The sequence below is a fragment of the Crocuta crocuta genome, unplaced genomic scaffold (assembly GCF_008692635.1).
Source record: "Crocuta crocuta isolate KB4526 unplaced genomic scaffold, BGI_CrCroc_1.0 scaffold25, whole genome shotgun sequence".
Lineage (NCBI taxonomy): Eukaryota > Metazoa > Chordata > Mammalia > Carnivora > Hyaenidae > Crocuta > Crocuta crocuta.
In genome coordinates this window covers 7,489,573-7,512,323 of record NW_027532015.1, presented here as the reverse complement: position 1 = coordinate 7,512,323, position 22,751 = coordinate 7,489,573, and the positions used below count along the sequence as shown (strand labels likewise).

The 22,751-nt window shown below is 37.6% G+C and overlaps 1 protein-coding gene across 3 annotated transcripts in view; it reads left to right on the top strand.

The window, feature by feature from the left end:
- UTRN (utrophin) overlaps positions 1 to 22,751 on the top strand; it is a 563,065-nt gene that overhangs the window by 502,088 nt on the left and 38,226 nt on the right. For all 3 annotated transcript variants that reach the window (XM_077776104.1, XM_077776105.1, XM_077776103.1), the window contains 4 exons: positions 3,160 to 3,245; positions 7,466 to 7,623; positions 10,671 to 10,837; positions 11,868 to 11,979. In XM_077776104.1, coding sequence (XP_077632230.1) covers positions 3,160 to 3,245; positions 7,466 to 7,623; positions 10,671 to 10,837; positions 11,868 to 11,979 — 523 coding nt within the window. The remainder of the gene's footprint in view (positions 1 to 3,159; positions 3,246 to 7,465; positions 7,624 to 10,670; positions 10,838 to 11,867; positions 11,980 to 22,751) is intronic.

Here is a 22,751-nt window from a genome sequence, read left to right as displayed (position 1 = left end):
CAGGTTAAAAAGTCTTAATTTTATAATCTTCCTTCTAAATTAAATAGAAATCAAAAATGTTTAAATCATGATTTAAAGCAATAGTCTGGAATGCTTGGTTTAAATATTTTTGTCCCTACAGAAAATATTAACCTCATTTGCTGCAGTGTTAAGTCATTTTTCCACTATGCCAAGATGGATATAATTTTATAAGGTACATATCTTTCCAGTTAAACTAATTTCAGGAGTTACTTATGAAGACTGTCAGGGAAGCGAATACTTAAATATTGGGTTATGTCACTCACTTAATAAATTTCTTTGCCTCCCTCTTCTCTCTCAAATCCAGACATCTTATTTAACATCAAAGCCTTCTTTGTCTTCTTTCTGTCTTTGATGTCTTTATTTCTGGTGCCATATAACCTGGACAACTTTATCAACCATTTAGCCTTGACACAAGTCTTTGCTACCCCTGAACAGGTCTCGTCTCTGATGCTCCTACTCTCTGCCCCTTGCCCAGGCTTTTCCTATGATGATCGACTTTCTCCTAGGGACAGTCCAGCCATGTCATGCCTCCAGTGTCAGATGTGAGGCTTATCTTTCCTATCAAATGTTGTGAAACTAATAACTACTCAGCCTAATCACTAGTCATTAAGAACTAGTCAGCCACAATTATCTTGTAGTTGATTATTTCCATGCATAAAGCTTAGTCTCCTATTTTCTTGTGCTTTTCCTGTTGTTTTATTGTCCCCTCTCTAGCTAGCGTTGACCTTATCACAGGTGGGAATCGTATCTTACGCTTTTCTGCTGGTCCTCATGATACACAGAACAATGTGGGGATCACAGTAAACTTTCATAACTATTAATGCTGTGATGAATGGATGATTGACTTTTTCAGTAGTCTTCCTGATGATGTTCCTTGTCACTGTAGACTGGAGGTCATCCTCTAATACACATCAGTTTGATCTTTTTTCTCATAAGAGATTGCTTTCCCTTTAGCCACATCCATGTACCAGTCCATCCACACAGTCCATCCATGCAGACAATCTACTGCTAGTCTGTTGTCTGTTTGGAAAACAAAATTTCCTGATTTTTGAAGGGAAGAAGTCAGACATAGTCTATTTTTCTGTGATAACTAGGAAATACCTAAAAATGTGAACTAGAATCACAATTTGTAACATGGCTCAGCTTAAGGTTAATATGAAAATATTTCTATAATGGTAAGAAACTGCAATGACTATATTAACTTAGATTTTTCCTTATAATGTTATATTTATTTTCAATTTAAAGTTATTAGTTGTCTCCTAAGTCACTTCTGAATGTTGTACACAGGCATATTAAGGGTTTGATACATTTGTTGGATATGACTTAATACAGATTATAAACTCTAGGCTATTGAGATCTGTTTTGAAAACATATTTTACTGATCCCTCAGCATATTTTCCTTTTTTATTTATTTTATACTTTTAATGTATATATACAGAAACTTACCTGAGTATTTATAATTTGAGAATAGAAGACATCAATTACTTGAGTATTTATAATTTGAGAATAGAAGATATCAATTAGTATTCATAGCAGGACTATCAATAAGAATAGGATTTAAACACAGTTTCATAGTAATAGCACCTAAAATTAAAATTACATGACACAAATGTTTATATGTTTTTGAGATAGGATGAATTACTAAATTTTATGTGATGATAAAGTTACATAGACATTTAGGTTTTAAGTATACTGTACTTCTGTATTGAAAACGTGTCTTGAGAAAATTGATGTTAAAAACCTAAACTGAAAACAGATCCTGAATATGGAATAATAAAGATAACAATAAAGGGTTTTTTTTCTTCTGGATTGTGTGTTATTCCATAGCAAGGATCATGTTACAAATTTTTGTAGCTTCTGCACTTCTGTTTCCCCATCCCCAGGCTCTAGTACATTGGGAGATTTGATAGCTTGGAAATTCTTTGATATGAGACAGAATAAAGACAACTCTATGTTTTTAAAGATAAAACTTTTCTTCTAGACACCTTATGTATGGTCTCTCATTGGCATAGTACAAAGCTATTTCCTGGTGTTGATTAATTAGTATATTTTGTATTTAATTATGATTTAATACTTCCCCAAATAGAGGTTTCACACCTGTCTATGTAGGATCACTGACTATTTAATTGCAATGGTAATTTTAAAAAAACTGAATTGGCAGAGACAAAAATCTATGAAGACAGTAAGTTTTTAAGTATTTACCAAGGTAACAGCCCTCAGTATAATTTTCCAGTTTTCTTACATTTGTTTTTAGATATGTCATCATACTTTTCTTGCCTTATTGAGCCACATGCATAGCTATCTATTTTATTTTTATTTTTTTATTTCTTTGAGAGAGAGAGTGAGTGAGTGTGAGTGAGCGTGAGTGAGCAGGGGAAGGGCACAGGGAGAGGGAGAGAGAATCTCAAGCAGGCTCTATGCCCAGCATGGAGCTTAATACGGGGCTCCATCTCATGACCATGAGATCATGACCTGAGTGGAGATCAAGAGTCAGACACTTAACCAGCTAAGCCACCCAGGTGCCCCTTTAGCTATTTTAAATTTTGCATTTATAATTATTAGCAGATATATTCTAATTCATAGTATTTCTTTTTTCATAAAAAAATGTTTTAATGTTTATTTAATTTTGAGAGAGAGAGAGGAGGAGTAGGGGAGGGTCAGGGAAGGAGGGAGATACAGAACCTGGAGCAGGCTCCAGGCTCTGAGCTGTCAGCACAGGGCCCGACATGGGGCTCGAACCCACAGACTGTGAGATCATGACCTGAGCCAGAGTCGGCCGCTTAACCAACTGAGTCACCCAAGCACCCCTAATTCATAGTATTTTTAAAAATATTTTTTCAGCTTTATAATTATCATTTTCATTTTAGCTTCATTTGTTCTTCCTAGTTCATATGTTACATGTAAAGTGACTTCAGGCTACATATTCTTTCAGACTAGGTCAAACATATTGTTAAAATATGTCATGAAATTATGGTATGGGTTTTAAACTGTTTATTAAAAGTGAATAGAAAAGTTGCATCTCTCAGATGCAATTGTTTTTTTAATAGCTTACCCTCAAAAAATAGATATTCAGAAATAATTAGCCTACTGTTTATAGCTTTAAATGCATCTAACACATTGAGATTTGTATAATTACAGGGGTCGAACTGGAAAAATAAGAGTGCAGAGTCTGAAGATTGGACTGATGTCTCTCTCCAAAGGTCTCTTAGAAGAAAAATACAGATGTATGTAACACCTTTCCTATACGATAGTGTTTTTTGTAATAATAATGGTAATCACAATCGATTGGCGGTTTACTTTATATGGTTTGTGTATAATAAGAGTTTCCATTCTTTTTAACCCTTACTATCCATGTACCAGGCTAGATAAAGGGTGTCAGTTGAGAAGTGATACGGATTTGTGTGGAATGAGGTGAGGTGCCTCAATGGAGTGAGAACCAACTGCAAATACATCTTATTTAATTCTTAGAATAATCACCTCAGAATGTAAGCACTGGGACATTTTCCAGCTGAAAAAAATGACGACTGACATGGGTTGAAAATTCAGTCAGTGGCTGCAGAGACTGTTATGGGGCTAGACTTAGATTGTAGCTTTTTCTGACTCCAAAGCCCAAGTTTTCTCTACCTCTCTGTATTTCCAATGCTTGAAAAGAAATTAAGATGGACTAGAACCTTTATACTATATTTATACTAGAACTTTGTGTACTTCTAATGCCAAAAAAAAATCTCGATGGCCTAGTACTATTAGAGACATTGACAAATAATTATATTTTATAGTATGAGAAAATAAAAAGTGATAAAATATTTTTATTTTGTTCTGTTATTTTTTAATTCACCAATAAGTAAGTGGTGTACTTTTAGCTGTCCGTTAATGAAGGGCGGGCATCTTGGCATTTTGAGAGGGATGGACTCGGGAGCCAGAGAGACTGGTCTTCACATCTCAGCTTTGCCACTTAGTGGCTCCGTAACTTTGGGATGGTTACATGAACCCACAGAAGACTGCCAACTAAGAGGCAATATTACTCCCATTTCACATTTCAAGAAGCTCAAATTTAATGGACTTGCTTCAGCTAAAGAATGAAGCTAACAATTCCGGCTCTAAAAGGAATTAGAGATAATATGTGAAAAGTACCTAGAAATCACAGTTGTTGAATAAATGGTAGCAATTGCTGTTGTGTCTCCACACTCTTAAGTTTTTCTGATTTAATTTCTTCCATAAAATGTGGGTGACTTGATCCTGCTGTGGGTATTTTCAGATGGTTCTTCACAGAATATATCCATACATTTTGGGGAGAGGGGTAGGGATATTTCACAAATGTGGAGATGTTGGATCACCAGTCCTGTAAACTTACTTAAGTTTTGCATCTTCTGTGCACATACATTTTTCAAAACTTCTATTTTCTGGGATGTCTGTGAGGTGATTTGACTGCGAATTTCAGCTCTAGATCATGATGGCTTGTTTTTCTTAAAACAGTTTGACAAAAATGTCAGTGAAAAGAGATGTGGGATTTATAGAAAACAAAAAGCTGATTGTAAGATCAGGAGGTGAGGTACCTTGATGGAGTCAGACCCTAGTAAACTATGCAGAAAAAATGCTTTGCAGAAGGTTTTTGTTTGGTGGCATCTTATCCAGGATTTAAATTGTCTTCAGCATCATAATTGTCAAAACTAATCATTTTCAAAGCCAGAAAGGTTATTTCTACAAGGAGCGGGAAAGGAAAATGTTAAGGAAGGCATCACTGTACCAGTATTAGGAAAGGACTTTGCATCTTCTATAGTTTGGGGTATTCATGTGCTCCTGAAAGAATTTAGGGTTTCTTAAAACTAACAGTTACATCATGGTTCTCACCTCAGTCTGAAACAAATACAAATTCAACATCAAAGTTTATCACGAATCTTCATATGTAAGCATGATCTGTTTTCCTACATCAAGGGCCCTACTTCATTTTCAAGTTGATTATTAGAGAGTAACCTTAGACCAAAAGAAAGAGTTGCAACAGAGTGACTATAAATACGGAGCAAAAATCAAATTCTACACAACATAATATGTGATTTTTTTAAATCTGAGCACCTACCTTCTAACTTATTTCTGAAATGTATACTCTTTCGGCTGCAGTATGTTAGCATACCAGAACTCAGACATTCCTAATACAGTGGACACACTTTCTACAAATGTTGGCAAATGCAATACTCTGTATTATTCAATATTAAATTTTCAGATTATGACCAGGGTAGCAGAAGACCTGCAATGACAATTTCTGATATTTATCTTAATCCACGAAGTATGCCATTTTAGGACTTAATTAAATAAGACATCTCTTGGGTTGAAGTCTTTAAATCTTTCCTGCTGTACTGAGACTTTGGAAGTGTTCTGGGGTTTTGTTTTGTTTTTTAATTTGAAGTCCTTAGCAACTCTGATTCCAGTCTTGATTTCCCCCAGTGACATCGGAACACTTCCTCATTATGATTTTCTTTGTTAGATTAATATTGAAGACAATTTGCTCTCCAAACTCAGTGGCAGAGGTGCCATTCTGAGTCAAGTGGTATCCATCTGCACATTGATTTTGCAATGGCTAATGTCAGTGTCTTCGCCCTGGTGACACCCCTCTCTCTCCCCGTGCCTTCTTGAGAATATCTCTTGATTAGGTTCTAACAACAGCCTGACCTTGCTCATAGCTGAGTGGCTTTCTTGCTTTACAAAACCACATTTACAAAGATCTCTTAGAATGACCTTTTGCGTCTCTTCTGTGCTGATTTGTTGAACCTGGGCTTTAGGTTGTGGCCTGTCCCCTCATTGATACTACTCCTTTTTGTTTCTGACTATAATTTTAAAATGTGCACTTATATTGGAATTCACAAGTATGTCAAAATGTGAAGGAAGCTTATGGTTTATGTTTTATGTGTAGTTTTACCTTAATAGTAGCATAGTAGTTCAACTGTCTTCCTCAAAAGAAGAAAGTTAGGCATGGTTGATGTCACTGAAATGTGTACTTGTCTGTGTAGAACATTATTAGTTAGGAGGTCTCTTACTATGAATGAGTTAAAAATGGGAATCATAAGAATCCTGCATAAATATTTTCTGGATGTGATAGTCTTATTTTTTTGAATGTTTATTTCTTTTTGAGATAAAGATAGAGAAAGACAGAGCATGAGCGGGGGAGGGATAGAGAGAGGGAGACACAGAATGTAAAGCAGGTTCCAGGCTCTGTGCTGTCAACACAGAGCATAATGCGGGGCTCAAACTCACGAACCACGAGATCACAACCTGAGCTGAAGTTGGACAGTTAACAGACTGAGCCACCAGGCACCCTGATAGTCTTATTTCTAACAAAGGGAAGGGGGGGGGGCTTGGACAAAATGAGTGAAGAGGAGTGGGAGGTGTAGGCGTATGGAATGAGTGAATCCAGTAATAAAAGGTACACCATAAGGAATATAGTCAATGGCATTGTAACAACATTGTATGGTGACAGATGGCAGCTACAATTGTGAGTGTAGCGTAATATATAGACATGTTGAATCGCTATATTGTACACCTGCAACTAATGCAATGTGTGTCAACTATACTCAGATTTTTTTAAAAGTTAGAGTGAAAGAAAAATAAGTAGAACTCTAACAAAATCTAAGTGAACAAATGATAATAAAAATTAAATTTATTTTACTTGATTTACTTTCTCTGTATATGCTTATAGTTAAAGTGACATTTCAGTATAATTACTATGTCAGTATCACTGAGCTTGGTTCACTGTTGACAGTGTTAGATTTGGCATTAAATTAGATTTGGCATTTTTCCCGTAAAAAAAAAAATGATACATTTTGGTCTGATATTCATTTACCCAGGTATTGTTTGAAAATGGCTTTTAGGATCAAATAAATATTTATTCCCCTTCTTTCTCTTCATGGAAAACTTCACATGAAAAGCAATTTGAATTTTTGTGGATTTTGAGGGAAGACATTTTAATGAGAACAGACATGAGTTTTGAATTTTCAGAAATTGGAAATTCCTTTCCAAAAAAAGTATTCGTTTCTAAGGGCACCTGGGTGGCTCAGTCGGTTAAGCGTCTGACTTCGGCTCAGGTCATGATCTCACGGTTTGTGGGTTCAAGCCCCACGTCGGGCTCTGTGCTGACAGATCAGAGCCTGGACCCTGTTTCAGATTCTGTGTCTCCCTCCATCCCTCTCTCTCTGTCCCTCCCCCATTCATGTTCTGTCTCTCTTTGTCTCTCTCTCTCAAAAATAAATAAAAATTTTTTTAAAAAGTATTCATATCTATATGAAAGTGGATCATTTTTACCTGAAATTTCTCCATAGATAACTAAGGTGATTCATCTCCACGTGATTTTTTTTTTTAAATCTACATCATTCAAATGACAAAACCAAAGATATTGTTTACATAAAAGAACAGTATGGGTGGATGGAAGTTAACCTCTTGGCTTTCCTCATCACAGATCTCTTTAAGGAAGTGGCGGGGCCAACAGAAATGTGTGACCAGAGGCAGCTTGGCCTATTACTTCATGACGCCATCCAGATCCCTCGTCAGCTGGGCGAAGTCGCGGCTTTCGGGGGCAGTAATATCGAACCCAGTGTTCGCAGCTGCTTCCAACAGGTGAGCACGGGGCGTCGCTGGAAGGTAGGATATGTCAGGAATGGTACTGAGGATGTTCTGAGAATTGATACAGGAAACTCGGTCTGGAAGCACATGGTAGAGGGTATTGGGTACCATCCCTGTAAGCATGTGTTTTATTTCTTCAAGCACATTTGATTCAAGGAACAGTAACCTCCTCAAGATTTATTATTTGTCAATGGATAAAACCCAAAATCTTTAAAATGTGCTATTAGAGGGGCGCCTGGGTGGCTTAGTCGATTAAGTGTCCGACTTTCGCTTGGGTCATGATCTCGCAGTTCGTGGGTTCGAGCCCCGCGTCGGGCTCTGTGCTGACTGCCAGCTCAGAGCCTGGAGCCTGTTTCAGTCTGTGACTCCCTCTCTCTCTGACCCTCCCCTGCTCACGCTGTCTCTTTCTCTCTCCTAGAAATAAATAAAAACATTAAAAAAATAAAATAAAATAAAATAAAATAAAATAAAATGTGCTATTAGAGTGCTGTGATTTGGCCCTGACTTTGCCCTGGCCCTCACCTTTTACCACCCGTCTTCTTGCTGTCCACTTCCCACACACAGTTTTACATCCCTCATTCCTGCCCGAGCATCTGCGGTCATGTGCCCTCTGTTTAGAATATTCTCCTTTCCCCTTGCCTACAAACTCCATTCTCATGGCTGATCCTTATTCTTTCTTTGGTTGTTTGCTTAAATCTCACATTCTCTGAGGGGGGTGATGGACATGGAGGAAGGCACTTGTTGGGATGAGCACTGGGTGTTATATGTAAACCAACTTGACAATAAACTATAAAAAAAAAATCTCACATTCTCCGACAATCCTTTTCTGAGCCCTTCAGGTGAGGTTGTGTGGGTACTTACTGTATTCACCTGAATCTCCTCTGTCTTCTTATGATGCTCATGAAAGTATAATTACATACTGAGTTATAGAATTAATTGATAAGTGTTTTTTCTTCCATACAAATCTCAAAATTCTTTTTCATGCTTGCTGTATATAAAAGCATTCTAGAAACATTGCTACTGATGTTATAAGTATGTATAAAGGAAAAGGCTACAGATATTTTACCAAAATGTATCCAGTGATTTATTATTGCTCAGAAAAAAAAAATGCTCACACCATCTCTTTAAGGAGAACTGATGTTATGGGTTATTACATTTTATAATGGCCCTTTTGCTTGTTTTAGAGATACAAAAAATACCAAATGAAAATTCTAAATATGATTCTCCCATGTACTGGTTCATAAGGTGACCTTGACAAAGGCACAAGAAATATGTTGGTACAAATTTAACTTTGCATATATAGAAATTAGTAATTGTCAAGAGACCAAGATATTTAATACAATTAATCATAATAAATTTAGAAATCCTGCCAACTATATTCATAGTTGCTGGAGGCCCGCTCCAGCTGGTCCAGGGGTCCTGAAGGATGGACACTGTCAGCAAGAAAGAGTGAGAGAGCCATGAGAGTCTTTCTGATCACCAGGCAGGCATCTCTGCACTGTCGGTTTTGGTGTCTTTATAGGTCAAACGATAACATGACATCAGAAAAAGGAATTTTTACAATGGAAAACTCTTTGTGACAAGATGCTTTGAAAAGTGTACAAAAACAGGTTTTTCAGAAGTATTCTTGCAGAATTACCCCCATCATAGTGAGGTTGAGTAAATCTTACATCTAAGGAAATACCAGGATGTTCTTAGTGGAAAACAGGATGACCTACATATTTGTTCTAAGTTATTAACGCTAGGATGAGGACATAGGTTAAGTTGTATATAGATAGGCTAGGAGTCATTTTGTCTGCCTCACAAGAGGATGAATGTTTTTAAGCTGGTTAATAAGTTGTTTGTGGAAACTTTTTTGACTTGATGCTGAATGTGTAGACACCATGGAGGCCCTAAATGTGTCGGCCTTTGATTTTGGGTTTATGTTTTAGCTACTCTTACCTATCCTCATCCCAGCCACCAGTGTAAGGGAGGGTGTTTGTGGAAAGTAGGCCTTAGGCAAGAGACTGCCATACATCCCCAGTTAGAAAAGGTATAAGTATTAACTTAAGTTCTGCCCATATCTGTTCCTAAAGTCTAAGTTAGGCTTTTTGTCTCAGGGCCAGGCTCAATTGTAACTCTTGTGTTCTTAGCCCCCTTTATTATCTAAGTCTTGGATCTACAAGGCCCATAGGAAGAGCCTTTTGACAATCATCCACGGTGCTTTCATCTAAAATCTCTTTTGAAGAGGCAGGAATATGCTTTTCCTTATGAGGTATCTGTGTGGGGAATATCAGTCTGATCTGGAATATTGTGAGGCCTGGTCAATACCAGCAGGCTCGTTTCCAACATGAGCCAATAGTGGCAGAAGGAGATACCAGTTTCGCTTCTCATGGCAGGAGCTGTGCAAACACTGCCGTTTCCTCACTGTGACTGTCATCTAGTGAGGCTGGTGCAGCTCCCAGCAATAGTAATATTTTCCCAGTGTGATATTGTAACAAGTGGAGCAGGATACAGAAATAGCAGTTTTTATTTAGCATTTATAATGACCCTCAGATTTGGGAAGTTACCAGCGAGTCCTTATTTTTTCAAAATTTTACTGTCTTAAATGAATGAGTTTTATGGGATTAAAATATTTATGTGAAGATAGTATGTAGAATTGTGTGATTTGGGTTTGTTTTTAATCTGAGTCTATTAAGGTATTGAGATTTTTTTCTCCTTCCTATATAAAAATTTCTGCTATTTTGCTGTTTTTTTAACTGTTTTTTTTTTTAAATTTATTTTTGAAGGGGGGAGGGGCAGAGAGAAATGGAAACACAGAATCTGAAGCGGGCTCCAGGCTCCGAGCTGTCAGCACAGAGCCTGACACCTGGCTCGAATTTGTGAAACACGAGATCATGACCTGAGCCGAAGTTGGATGTTTTGTAATTTAAGTGACCTGGAAAGAGTTCTGTAACTTTTCTTTCACTTCATATAGACTGTCAGAAGATCATAATACAACACCAGCTGCAATTTAAATGAAGAAGTTTTCTTCACTTTTCATATATTTGTTTCTTTACCAGAATAACAACAAGCCGGAGATAAGTGTGAAAGAGTTTATTGATTGGATGCGTCTGGAGCCACAGTCCATGGTTTGGTTACCAGTTTTACATCGAGTGGCAGCAGCCGAAACTGCAAAACATCAGGCCAAATGCAACATCTGTAAAGAATGTCCAATTGTTGGATTCAGGTAAGATGATCTGTCACCGGTGGTGGCAGGAGACTATTTTCTGTCCTGTTGTTGTGACTTCAGTGTATGTCCATCATCCCTTTCCACTGATTCCCTCTGGGGATTTGTGTCATCAATAAATGGGATGCCTAGCTTATCCATCTATCTTAAANACACCACTTTGCTCCAGAAACAGGGATTTTTTCTGAATTCTATTTATATAGATCCCGGAAATGTTCATGCATAATAATTGTATGACTCATTATACATATATGGCTCTGATAGGATTTGGTGATGTTGTAATGCCTTTGGAATGAAACTTAGTAAACCAAAAGCAACATTTTTAAAAAACTTATTTTAGAGAGAGAGAGAAAGTGGGGGAATGAGGCAGAGGTTGAGAGAGAGAGAGAGAATCTTAGATCTCATGACCCTGGGATCATGACCAAAGCTGATATCAAGATGATCAACCGACTGAGCCACCCACACACCCCCCAGAAAGCAATGTTTAAATAGTGAGAAGTCATCCGATTACTTTGTTACTTCTTCCCAAATTTGATGTGAAGTTGATGAACCCTGCTGTTCACCTTCACAGAAGGAAGCTTTGTCAGGGAATTTTGAGATTCATTTCTTATTGATGGTATAATTGACATTTAAAAATTGGATATGTCCGGATAATAAACATGACTCTCATTCTCTGCCATTTGCATCCCCATTCACACATTATAGAAAATCTTCTGACACAGGTATTTGTCTTCTCATTGTGTTGAAACAGATGAAAACATGCTTTAGAGACCTGAATTCCAAAAATGTTCAAATGTTCTTTTTTTTTTTTTTTTTCACTTGGGAGATAGTTTTGTTAATTTCCCTTGTGAAATTCAAGATTTTCCTGGCCTTAATGTAGAGCTAAGATACTAAGAAAATTCTACATTTTTGGCCAATCTACCTTTTATTTCCATGGTGATTTGGATGAATGGACTTCTTTACCACAAATGATTGATTTGGATTAAATAATAGACATACAAGCCAATGAGTTTTCTTTTCTTCTCTCTAGGTATAGAAGCCTCAAGCATTTTAACTATGATGTCTGCCAGAGTTGCTTTTTTTCTGGTCGAACAGCAAAAGGTCACAAATTACATTACCCAATGGTGGAGTATTGTATACCTGTGAGTACTGAGCCGCTTCTTGTTTTGTTTCTTCTCTAAACAACATACTGCTTTTGAATTAACTAATGTCAAAATTATTCCATTTATTTAGACTTCTTATGAAAAAAGAATCACTTTCAAGATTACTTAACTAATTTTTGTGGCTTTGTTTTCTTTTAAACAGATACATCTATGTTGAATTCATTAACACAAAATAATTATAATTTTTCAGAAAAATTGCTCTATTACATTTTGTTTACATCTGCGTTTTGATTTTAAACTTAACATTTTGGTAGGGAACTTTTTTTAAGAGCTCATACTGGCCGACGTTGAAAATGATACTATATATTCAGAAGCCATGTTTCTTTTAGACACATTTAAAATAGATTTTCAGGGGCACCTGGGTAGCTCAGTGGATTAAGGGTCAGACTCTTGGTTTCACCTTAGGTGTTGATCTCAGGGTCATGAACTCAGGCCCCGTGTTAAGCTCTGCACTGGGCACGAAGCCCACTTACAGTACATATTTTTTTTTGTAATTTAATGTATTTATATTAGCAAAAAAGTAGAAAACGTAGAAAAGCAAAAAATTCATAAATCTGGCTCCTAAATCAAATCAAACCAAATCTTTGATTTTGTTCAGATTAGATTTATTTTTATATTTGTTATTATGATCCTGTTTTCACTGAACACGTTATATAGTAGTGTTACCCCCTATTGTCACACAGTGTGATTTTTTCCTAGTTACAGACTATTTGAGTGAATTACTAAAATTTAACCACTCCCTCAAATGTATTTGGATACTTTACTTTCAATTTTCTGATATTATAAACAACACTCATATGAATATCTTTGTGAAAATAGCCCTGTCTATATATTGTGTAAATTACATTTCCATAGAATACAACACTGGAAGTAAATGATCTAGGTCAGTGAATATGAGTATTTTTATGGCCAAAATTCTTCGTGTCAGCTTATTTCCAAAAGATGTTTATACTTCTTTACATTATTATCACATTTTGTTAATATTCCAGTTTTACTAACATTGGATACCGAGTCTTGTTCCTTTGATTTAAAACTATTTTTTCTGCAGCTATCTTCATTTTCTGTCAACAGCTATTTTTTAGCTTCCTTCCAAACAGTAAACCAAAATTTATTCATAGACTATACATTTTCTTTGGTTTAGGGAATTGAGTTACTTTTTTAGATTATAAATTGACAGAAAGGCAGCAATACTTATAAAATATGTACATATAAATCTCACAATCTTAGGTATCTTATCTCAAATAGGTACCCCATATATGGAGAGGAAGTCTCTAGAAAATGCTACGGAATTATAGATGAAATACCCATAGTGCATAATAACTTTAACTAGGAAAAAAAATCCCCCCCCAAAATTTATGAAGCACCATTTATTACTATGATTAACATATTTATTCACTCAACAAATAAATATTGAGCACTTACCTTGTGTCAGACACTTCTCTCAACTCTAATTCATCAGTGTACTACCAAGATAAACAAGATTACTGTCTCTCCTGCTACTTTCCATTTAGGAGGAGGGGATGTGTGACAAGGAACAAGGAAACAAATAAATGAGATCATTACAGATTATAGTAAGCAGACTTTAAAGAAATAACTGGGTAATGAGACAGAAGATTAGAGGAGGCACTTTAGATAAAGAAATCAGGGGAGGCTGGCCTGAGAAGTTATTTGAGTTGAGATTGGAGGATGAGAAAGAATCAACTGTGTAAAGAACTAGTAGAAAGGTATTTCAGAGAAGAAACAGCAGACACCAAAGTCTGGAAATGGAAAAGAGTTTGACATGATTGAGGCACAGGAGAAAGTGGAGTATTTTTCACAAGGGGTCATACCAGCTATGTCATTTGAAGTGCCCAGGACACAGTGAAGATGGGGGACCACTTGTTCAAAATGTCTTACAACTTTCAAGATGGCAACAGAAGAGCATTAAGCCAAACTTAGGAAGCTTATGAGTGTGAGACCCCTGCAACTGCACGGGGCACACATCAGTGCAGGTGGGAAAGAAAGAAGGAGGAATGACAGTGGAACAGAATGGAACAAGTGACTCTTGTCAGAGTGAACTTCTCCCTCCACAAAAGGGAGAGTGGTAGGAGTTGAGATTGTGCTGAACCCTGCTGGTCATTGTAAGAAATTTGGGAGACGTATAGTATTAATTTTTGCTTGATTTGATGGGACAGGGACACCTGAGTGGCTCAGTTGGTTAAGCATCCAACTTTGGCTCAGGTCATGATCTCACGTCTCTCTTGCTTTCTCTCTCTCTCAAAATAAATAAGTAAACTTAAAAAAATAAGAAAATGAACTCAAACATGAATTTCTCTCTTTTTTTAATGTTTATTTATTTATTTAGAGAGTGCACAAGCAGGGGAGGGGCAGAGAGAGGGAGAGACAGAATCCTAAGCAGGCTCAATGCTGTCAGTGCAGAGCCTGACACGGGGCTCTATCCCACGTACCATGAGATCATGACCTGAGCCAAAATCAAGAGTCAGATGTTTAACCAACTGAGCCATGCAAGCACCCCTCAAGTATGAATTTTTCAATACAACGATCATAAGCACTGCTTGCGTGTAAATGGATCAGACGTTCCCATGCAGATCCTGGTGTTTGCATTTCTCATAGCGCATCTCCACTTGGTATGATGCTCTGATCATATTACTGACTTCATTTCTTTCCTCTCCATATTCTTTCTTCCGCTGTATCTGAATGTTTCTGTTATTAAAAGTTTTCTGAATCATATTTTAAACCCTCAAAGCTCCAGAAATATTTCTTCAAACATATCAGCTTACTGTGACAATGTGTGTCTTCAGATGTAAGCAGACTAGTGGTGTATGAATTCTCCATCATAATTTATGAAGGCATTTTATGAAATTGATAGTAAACCATTTATATACAGCAGTAGAGTTCTTTCTCTAGAAGAGGACTTTTTTAAACTTGTATTTGCCTCCATCACTTTATAACCCAACTTTGAACATTTAAGAAGTTTGTGATTAGGGGGCGCCTGGGTGGCTCAGTCGGTTAAGCATCTGACTTTGGCTCAGGTCATGATCTCACGGTTCATGGATTCGAGCCCCACATCGGGCTCTGTGCTGACAGCTAGCTCAGAGCCTGGAGCCTGTCTTCAGATTCTGTGACTCCTTCTCTCTCTGACCCTCCCCTGCTCACGCTGTCTCTATCTCTCTCAAAAATAAATAAAACATTTTTTAAAAAATAAGAAGTTTGTGATTAGGCTCAGGCTGAATTCATCTAAAACAGCCAACATGACATGGATTCTATTTAATTCCTATCTCTCCATCCCTCTGAATCCCACCCCCTCACAGAAACATCTCACCCTGCCTCCCTCTGGCATCCCCCCAGGGATACATCACTCTGTGGTTCCTACCACAGAAGTAGGTAGCTTCTCTGTCACCAGTTAGAACTGGACTATGTTATCTTGCACTATTGTCTGTGTAGTGTTTTTGCCCCCTCAACTCTGTTTTTAACTCCTTGAGGACAGAAATGAATCTTACACTTTTCTTACTACTCAAATCTGGCTCATAAAAGCTAAGTGAACTTAAATCTTACATTATAAACACTAATTATAGAATATTAAAGCTGGGAAAGATCTAGGAAATCATCTAATTCATTCTCATTTTAAAGAGAAAACTAAGTCATAGGAAAGGTGATGTATTCAAAGTTGGTGGCCTGGATTTAGTGATTTTAGTCCATTAGAAAAATATACGTAATTTGACGCATTAGCGAAGCGGTTTCTGTATGCTTACTGGAGTGTTATATTTGTTGGGTACTTTGGTATATAGGTGTTTTGCTGGGGACTTGGAGATATGGTGAAAATATAATGAAAGAAAAGACCTCCATGTGGAGAAATTTAAGATGACTTTTTTTTAAATGATTAAGTTTATAGATTAAAATAATAGTTAAAATTTTTTCTTGTTGTGTACTACATGTGTGAATTGAGGGATTACTGTTTACTTAAAAAAATAAGGACATTTTGTAGATGTTTAGATTTTAAATTTCTTTTTTATTAGAATAGCAGTTTGTGATCATTTAATTTCTTAGTGAAAATCACCCTGATTATATCTTTTGGAAGAAATTGTCGGTGTGCTCCTGTTGCAGATAACCAAAATTTAAATCAAATTAAAACCACTTTTTTATGTTAGGACACACAAAAGATAGTCATTTAAATTAGAGAGGATGATGCATTTTGCATATGCTTTATAAGAGTTTATACAATTGCTGACGGTAAGAGAGAGCTGGATAGGGTTAAATATTAAGGAGACTGGAAAATGTTTGGAATTGCTGCTGGGGGCAAGCATGAGTCCACAAGAGATGAGCAAATTGATTGCTGTCTTGCAATGGGATTGTAGCTGAGGCTAATTGGCAAGGATTTGAATTGATTCCATCATTGCTCAGTAGCTTTAGAATTGAAAAAGATGGTAGGTGTAGTCAAAGGCCAAGGGAGTGAATGAATCAGAGGTATTAATGATATTGGCATTGTTTTGGGCTGTCCCCATATTGAAGAAATCTCAAATTGGGTTGAAGGGATCAAGATCAAGATCATGAATAGAACAGGTCTATTCATATTAAAGAAGTAGGAGCAAGGGTCAGGGTGGGTTTTGTTTTTGTTTTTTTCCAAGTTAGAGATTTGGACTCAAAATAATGTTTTGAGTCGTGAATTGTCTTGAGTCATGATAAGGTCTGAGGTGAGGACATATCCCAGGATGTGGCTAATATGGGACATAAAAGGTTTGGAGATGAGATGGCATTTAGAAGATCATCAGTATGTCTCCAGAAGTGACATGTGATAGCTGTGCCAGGCCAATTGCTGTCAAAGGGGAGTGGATGGGTGCATTGGTTTTAGTAGGTGAGAAGACTGAGTCTAAGAGCAAAAAGCTGTAAACCTCCTTTATTCTCCGCCTTTGTGGCGGAGAGGTTATACGCCCCATCATGGAGAGAGGGTGGTGGAGGAGACATTGTTATCCAGGAACACCAGGATTCACTGAAGAGATGGGGTGCAGTTCCTGTTAGGAATAAGATGTAGGGGAATGGGTTTATATGTCAAAGAACACAGAGTCTGTGCTAACAGGGAACAGGGAAAGAATAGTAACTAGGCAGAGGCTGTGTGCATCCGGTCAGGGACTGTGGTATGCAGAGAAAAAGAGTTATGGGGAAAGGCAATAATGAGGGTGCTTTCTCTTTGGCAAATACAGGTATCGGAACTGAAGGGTGAGCAGGGATAGGCAGGTGGTTTGAGAGACATGTTTGCTCAGGGAGAAGAGAAGGGATGTTTGCAAAATGTTATTGCTAGAAAAGTCAGCAATGTCAGCTACTCCCAGTATTCAGATTGATGGAGTAGAATCATTACAGAATTCTCTGCCTATGTGTAAGGTTTGGACAGGACTAGTTTGCACTGATGGTTTCACTGAGATTTTGGTAAGAAAAGGGGAGGACAGGAAAAACATACTGCTATGGGAAACAGCTTATTACACTAATGACACTTAAAACACATTTGTATTGCATTTTTTAACCAAGTGCATGTTACTTTTAAAGCAACAGATTCAGGCATATTCTTGCCGATATTGTTTAATATATGGGCAAATAAACCAAAGTTTTGTATTTCAGTGTTTCTGGAAAATGCAGAAAAATCCATTTTCTACTGAGAACAAAAAAAAAAAAAACAGAGAAGGTTTTCTTTTAAAGTTAAAAGTGGAATCACATCTTTTCTTTACAAACTATATGTTTCTAGCAAGAAACAAACAAGAACAAAAGGAAACACCTAGAATTAGTTGTTCTGTCCACTCCCCTCCACCTGCTGGCATCAGTGTATTTGTAAGACTGTGAAAATCAAATACAAGAAAATGCTGGTTCATTCTTTGGAAAGCTATGCATTGTGTTAGTGTCGTTTGGTTTTGGCAGTCTTGTTTCTTCAGATGAGACGTGGGAGGTTTGCCAGTCGGGAAAATGGGCGGCATCATTGCCACTTCTATGACCTCGGCAGCCTGAAGTGGCTTCTCGGTCCTTGCTCCCCTTACCCTGTGACCCCAGTAAGTTGAGTGCATTTAGAGTGTGTCATTAGCAATTAAGTCGAAGTTTGGACAACATCCATTTTCCTTTGGGTGCCTTATTATCCTACTTACTCATGACCCCGTGTGATTCTGTTAATGCTAACTTTTTAGTTTCACGTTCTTCCATTAGAACTGGAAAGGCTACAAGCTTGTCTTACCGATTCCTTCCTATTCATGGAATTCAGGGTATCTGAATTTGAACTTGTTGAAATCAGTGCAACTTAAATCAATCCTCAGAAGTTGTTTCTGCAATTAAAAAACCTATTGGAATGTCTTTAAGATAAGTCCTGAGATTATGAAATGTACTCCTTAGAAGTATGCATGTGCCATTTGGGATTATTGACTTCGGTGTTTAAGAAGTAAATCTTGCTAGGGGCGCCTGGGTGGCTTAGTCGGTTAAGCGTCCGACTTTCGTTTAGGTCATGATCTCGCGGTTCGTGGGTTCGAGCCCCGCGTTGGGCTCTGTGCTGACTGCCAGCCCCGAGCCTGGATCCTGTTTCAGAGTCTGTGTCTCCCTCTCTCTCTGACCCTCCCCTGCTCACGCTGTCTCTCTCTCTCTCTCTCCTAGAAATAAATAATTAAAAAAAAAAATTTTAAAAAAGAAGTAAATCTTGCTAATGATTGTGCCATTCAACAGTGATTTTTGCATTTGTGCATAATCCAAGGATAATGTTTAATTATTCTACTCATGTGCCAAATGGCTGCATTGTTTCTTTATAGAACCTTGGTTTTCCTCTTTGTACTTCCTTGTTTTACCTGGTCCAAAAGTTACTTAACCTTGTAGTTAACAGTCAAAGCTGTAATGTTCAGAGTATTTGTTAAAGAATAGATATTGCCATCCAAGTTATGAGCCAAAGAAATTTGGGGCATATTTTAAATAAATATGGTTTTGTTTGTTTATTTGCAGTTGTTTTTGATATTTTGCCTAAAGGGCCAAGTAATTAGAAGTTGGATGTTTTGGCCTCTGGCTGATTTGACATCATTGTTCATAGTCCTTTTTTATTTTTTGCTTTGTGGACCTTTGGTGTTCGTTGGAAGAGTTTTTTGAGCTGAAGTAGTAAAGCAATGTATTCAAGGATCTACTTGACTATAATGTTATGAGGGTTAACATTTCTAAATTCTGGATTCTTCTGTACCTTAGCCTGTACTTGTTGTTCCTTTTAATTCACATTAATGAGAAGGAAAAGACTCTCAGTCATATATCCTTGTTTTTGAAGTTCAATAATACATAGCCATCAGCATTTACAATAAAAATGTACAGTTTAAAATATGAACAGTGATATGTAGAATAATAAACACGCATTTATATAGAGATAGACAAACAGGAGTAAAATTTTGCTTTATATGACGTCTGTATTTGTCCTCAATCAGGGAATAAAATGAAGGAAAATTTTAAATACTCCCAACTTTGGTTGGCAAAATAGAACTCAAGAGTGAAAAATCATCTGATGCCAGCTTACACAGGAATTTTTAAGGTTTTGGTAGAGACTCACATGGAGAGACTTACCCCAGGGTAACTTTTATAATGCAAGCAACATGTTTTTATATCTTATGCATTCATTTGTATTAGTTGGTGGGGGGCAAGTTGAGGACTAATTACTTCTTATTATCCAAATAAGTTTCCATCATTAACTCTGTGCTACTTAATAGCAGCACAGTGGAGGGAAGTATAATTTTGAATATTCACGTGCCCACTTGTCTGTGTAAGTTTAGTTTTAAAATGTTTTTCCCAGTGGCTCACCTTCATTAGCTTTCCAGAAATGACAATTAGAAATACAGTCCTCGTTTGGATATGTGAGTTCTTATGTGCTTGTTGAAAAGCAAGCCAGAAGGGGGGCGCCTAGGTGGCTCAGTCAGTTAAGGGTATGATTTCAGCTCAGATCATGATCTCGCAGTTCATGGGTTTGAGGACTGCGTCAGGCTGTGGGCTGACAGCTCAGAGCCTGGAGCTTGCTTTGGATTCTGTGTGTCCCTCCCTCTGCCCTTCCCTCCCTCCCTCTCTCTCTCTCACAAATAAAATTAAAAGTTTAAAAAAATCAACCCAGAAGGATTTGGGGGAGATCGTGGTAGAAGTGGCTTTAGAGTTTTTCAATATCTTTTGACTTTGTCATTTTCTTACCATTTCTAAATTAGTTACATAAAAAGAGAGCAACTAGACAATAAAACCAATCCCCTGGACAACATTTACAATAAAACTAGGTAATAAGGTATCCCCTAAAACAAGCCGCCACCAGCCACAAACCTGTAGGACATCATTGTCTTTAAGAGGGAAGAAAGGAAGCAAGGTGCCTAAGAATGGGAGAGCCCCAGGATAGCCAACAGGTCTTCAGAGGGTTGGTTTGGGAGCAAAACTGTGAACCTTCAAGGCGTCTAAAGGGGAGGATCTGAAGGTGCTGGGGTGCTCTGGGTTTCTGGGGCCCTTAGACCTGACCCACCAGGGCTTCCTTCCAGCAAATAGCCTCACCCTGGATAAGCTGCTAGGAATGAAGCCAACACAGCAGGTCAGAGCAACAGAGATGAAAGAAAGAAATGGTCTAATCTAAAGTTGGGCAAGGGAACAGGACCAGGAAATGCCCAAACTCAAGTGCCCAATTTCTGAATACTCCACAAAAGCAAAAGAAGAAGGAGCTCTGTGAAGCTTTCCTGAATTAGGAAAGTTAACTTCACAACAGTGACAAAATTGAGCGCCACAAAGTATCAAGCTTAAATCTCAGGGGCGCCTGGGTGGCTCAGTGGTTAAGTGTACAACTCTTGATTTTGGCTCAAGTCATGATCTCACGGTTTGTGAGGGCAAGCCCCATGTTAGGCTCTGTGCTAATAGCACAGATTCTGCTTATTCTCTGTCTCCCTCTCTTTCTGCCCCTCCCCTGCTTGTTCTCTCTCTGTCTCTCAAAAATAAGCAAATAAGCATTAAAAAAAAGATTAAATCTCATATAAAGTCAATGAAAAAATCTTCCAGTCATTTAAACAGAAGGAACAATATGACTTCAAAAGAAAAGAAAATTAAATAATCAACAGCAAAGCTTTATACCAAAAGATAATGGAGGTCATGTTTAAGAAACTCAGGAAAGCTGGGCCTGGGTGGCTTAGTCAATTAAGTGCCTGACTCTGGCTCAGGTCATTATTTCTTGGGTCATGAGTTCAAAACCCACATTGGACTCTGTGCTGACAGCTCAGAGCCTGGAGCCTACTTTGGATTCTGTCTCTCTCTCTCTCTGCCCTTCCCCTGCTCACACACTCTCTCTCTCTCTCTCTCTCTCTCTCTCTCTCTCAAAATAAATAAACATTAAAAAAAAAAAGCTCAGGGAAAAAAAGAATGTGAGTCAAGGATTTGATACGGAGAAAGTCAACCTTCTATTATCTAGTAAAAGACACGGGAAAATTGTCACCAAAGTACAGGAACTTGGGTAATATTGGTCCTAAGAGCACATCTTGAATATTTATTAGAGGCCAGGCTTCAGACAACCAAAATAACTAGAAAAACAGCACCCTAATAGTAGAGACTGTAAAATAAATTGTTATCTGTAGAGCTTAAACTATGTGGGGCTAACTGGAACAGGTTCCTACTGGCCAAAGATAGGACAATTTGAGCTTCAATACTGATAATAATTACAGTAAACCAAAACACACCAAATCTGTTCAAAATCTATGAATTCATAATTTTAAAAAGTGGTCACCTTTGGAGGATTATAGGAAACTAGTGTGTTACTGGGGAAATAGGTCAATAAAAAGGAAAAACTCAAAGATGTAATCCTGCCTTTCCTGAATGAACTGTATTACCGAGTGACCAGATAGTAGATGAGGGGGCATGTTTTTCTATAATTATTTCAACTAATAAATGAAAATGAATGATATAATCATATTACCACCATTTCAAAGCCCCAGTTGGATGGTTATAGACAATTAGCATGAAAGCTGCTAGGATCACAGAAGAGCGATAACCAGACTTCGTGTCCCTGCCAGACACTAGTGACAGATAGTCTTGCCAGATCACCCCTGAGGCCGATGCCTTCTCTGGATCCAGCTGCCAGTTGGCAGGATACCCAAAGGACTGAGGAACATGCTGAACTGCACCAAAAATATGCAGTCAGCAAAGTTGAGCTAGGTCAAATTCCCTGTGTTTTCCAACAGATAAATTGTAAGGAAATGTCAAGTATGGAGGAGAAAACTGTACATTAAAAGTGACTTAAAATATATCAGATTTTTTTTACTGAGTGAGACTAAACTACAGTATCTAGGGATAGACAGTGGGGTGAAAAAGTATTTTTTAAATGCAAAGTAGTTATTGCTTATAAAAATGAGGATAATGTTTATTATGGAGAGGAGAGGGACTATGACTGGGATGAGGAATGTTGAGGGCGCTTCTGGAATATCTAGAAAAGTTTAATTTCCTGACTGGATAATTCACTTATAATAATTTGCCTTATAATAATTCACTAAGCCCATTTACACAGTCTCCTCAGCAAATGGTGTTGGGAAAACTGGACAGGGATATGCTGAAGAATGAACCTGGGCCACTTTCTTATGCCATACACAAAAGTAAACTCAAAATGGATGAGAGACCTCGATGTAAGACAGGAAAGCATCAGAATCCTAGAGGAGAAAACAGGCAGCAACCTCTTTGATCATGGCCACAGCAATTTCTTACTAGATGTGTCTCCATAGGCAAGGGAAACAAAAGCAAAAATGAACTATTGG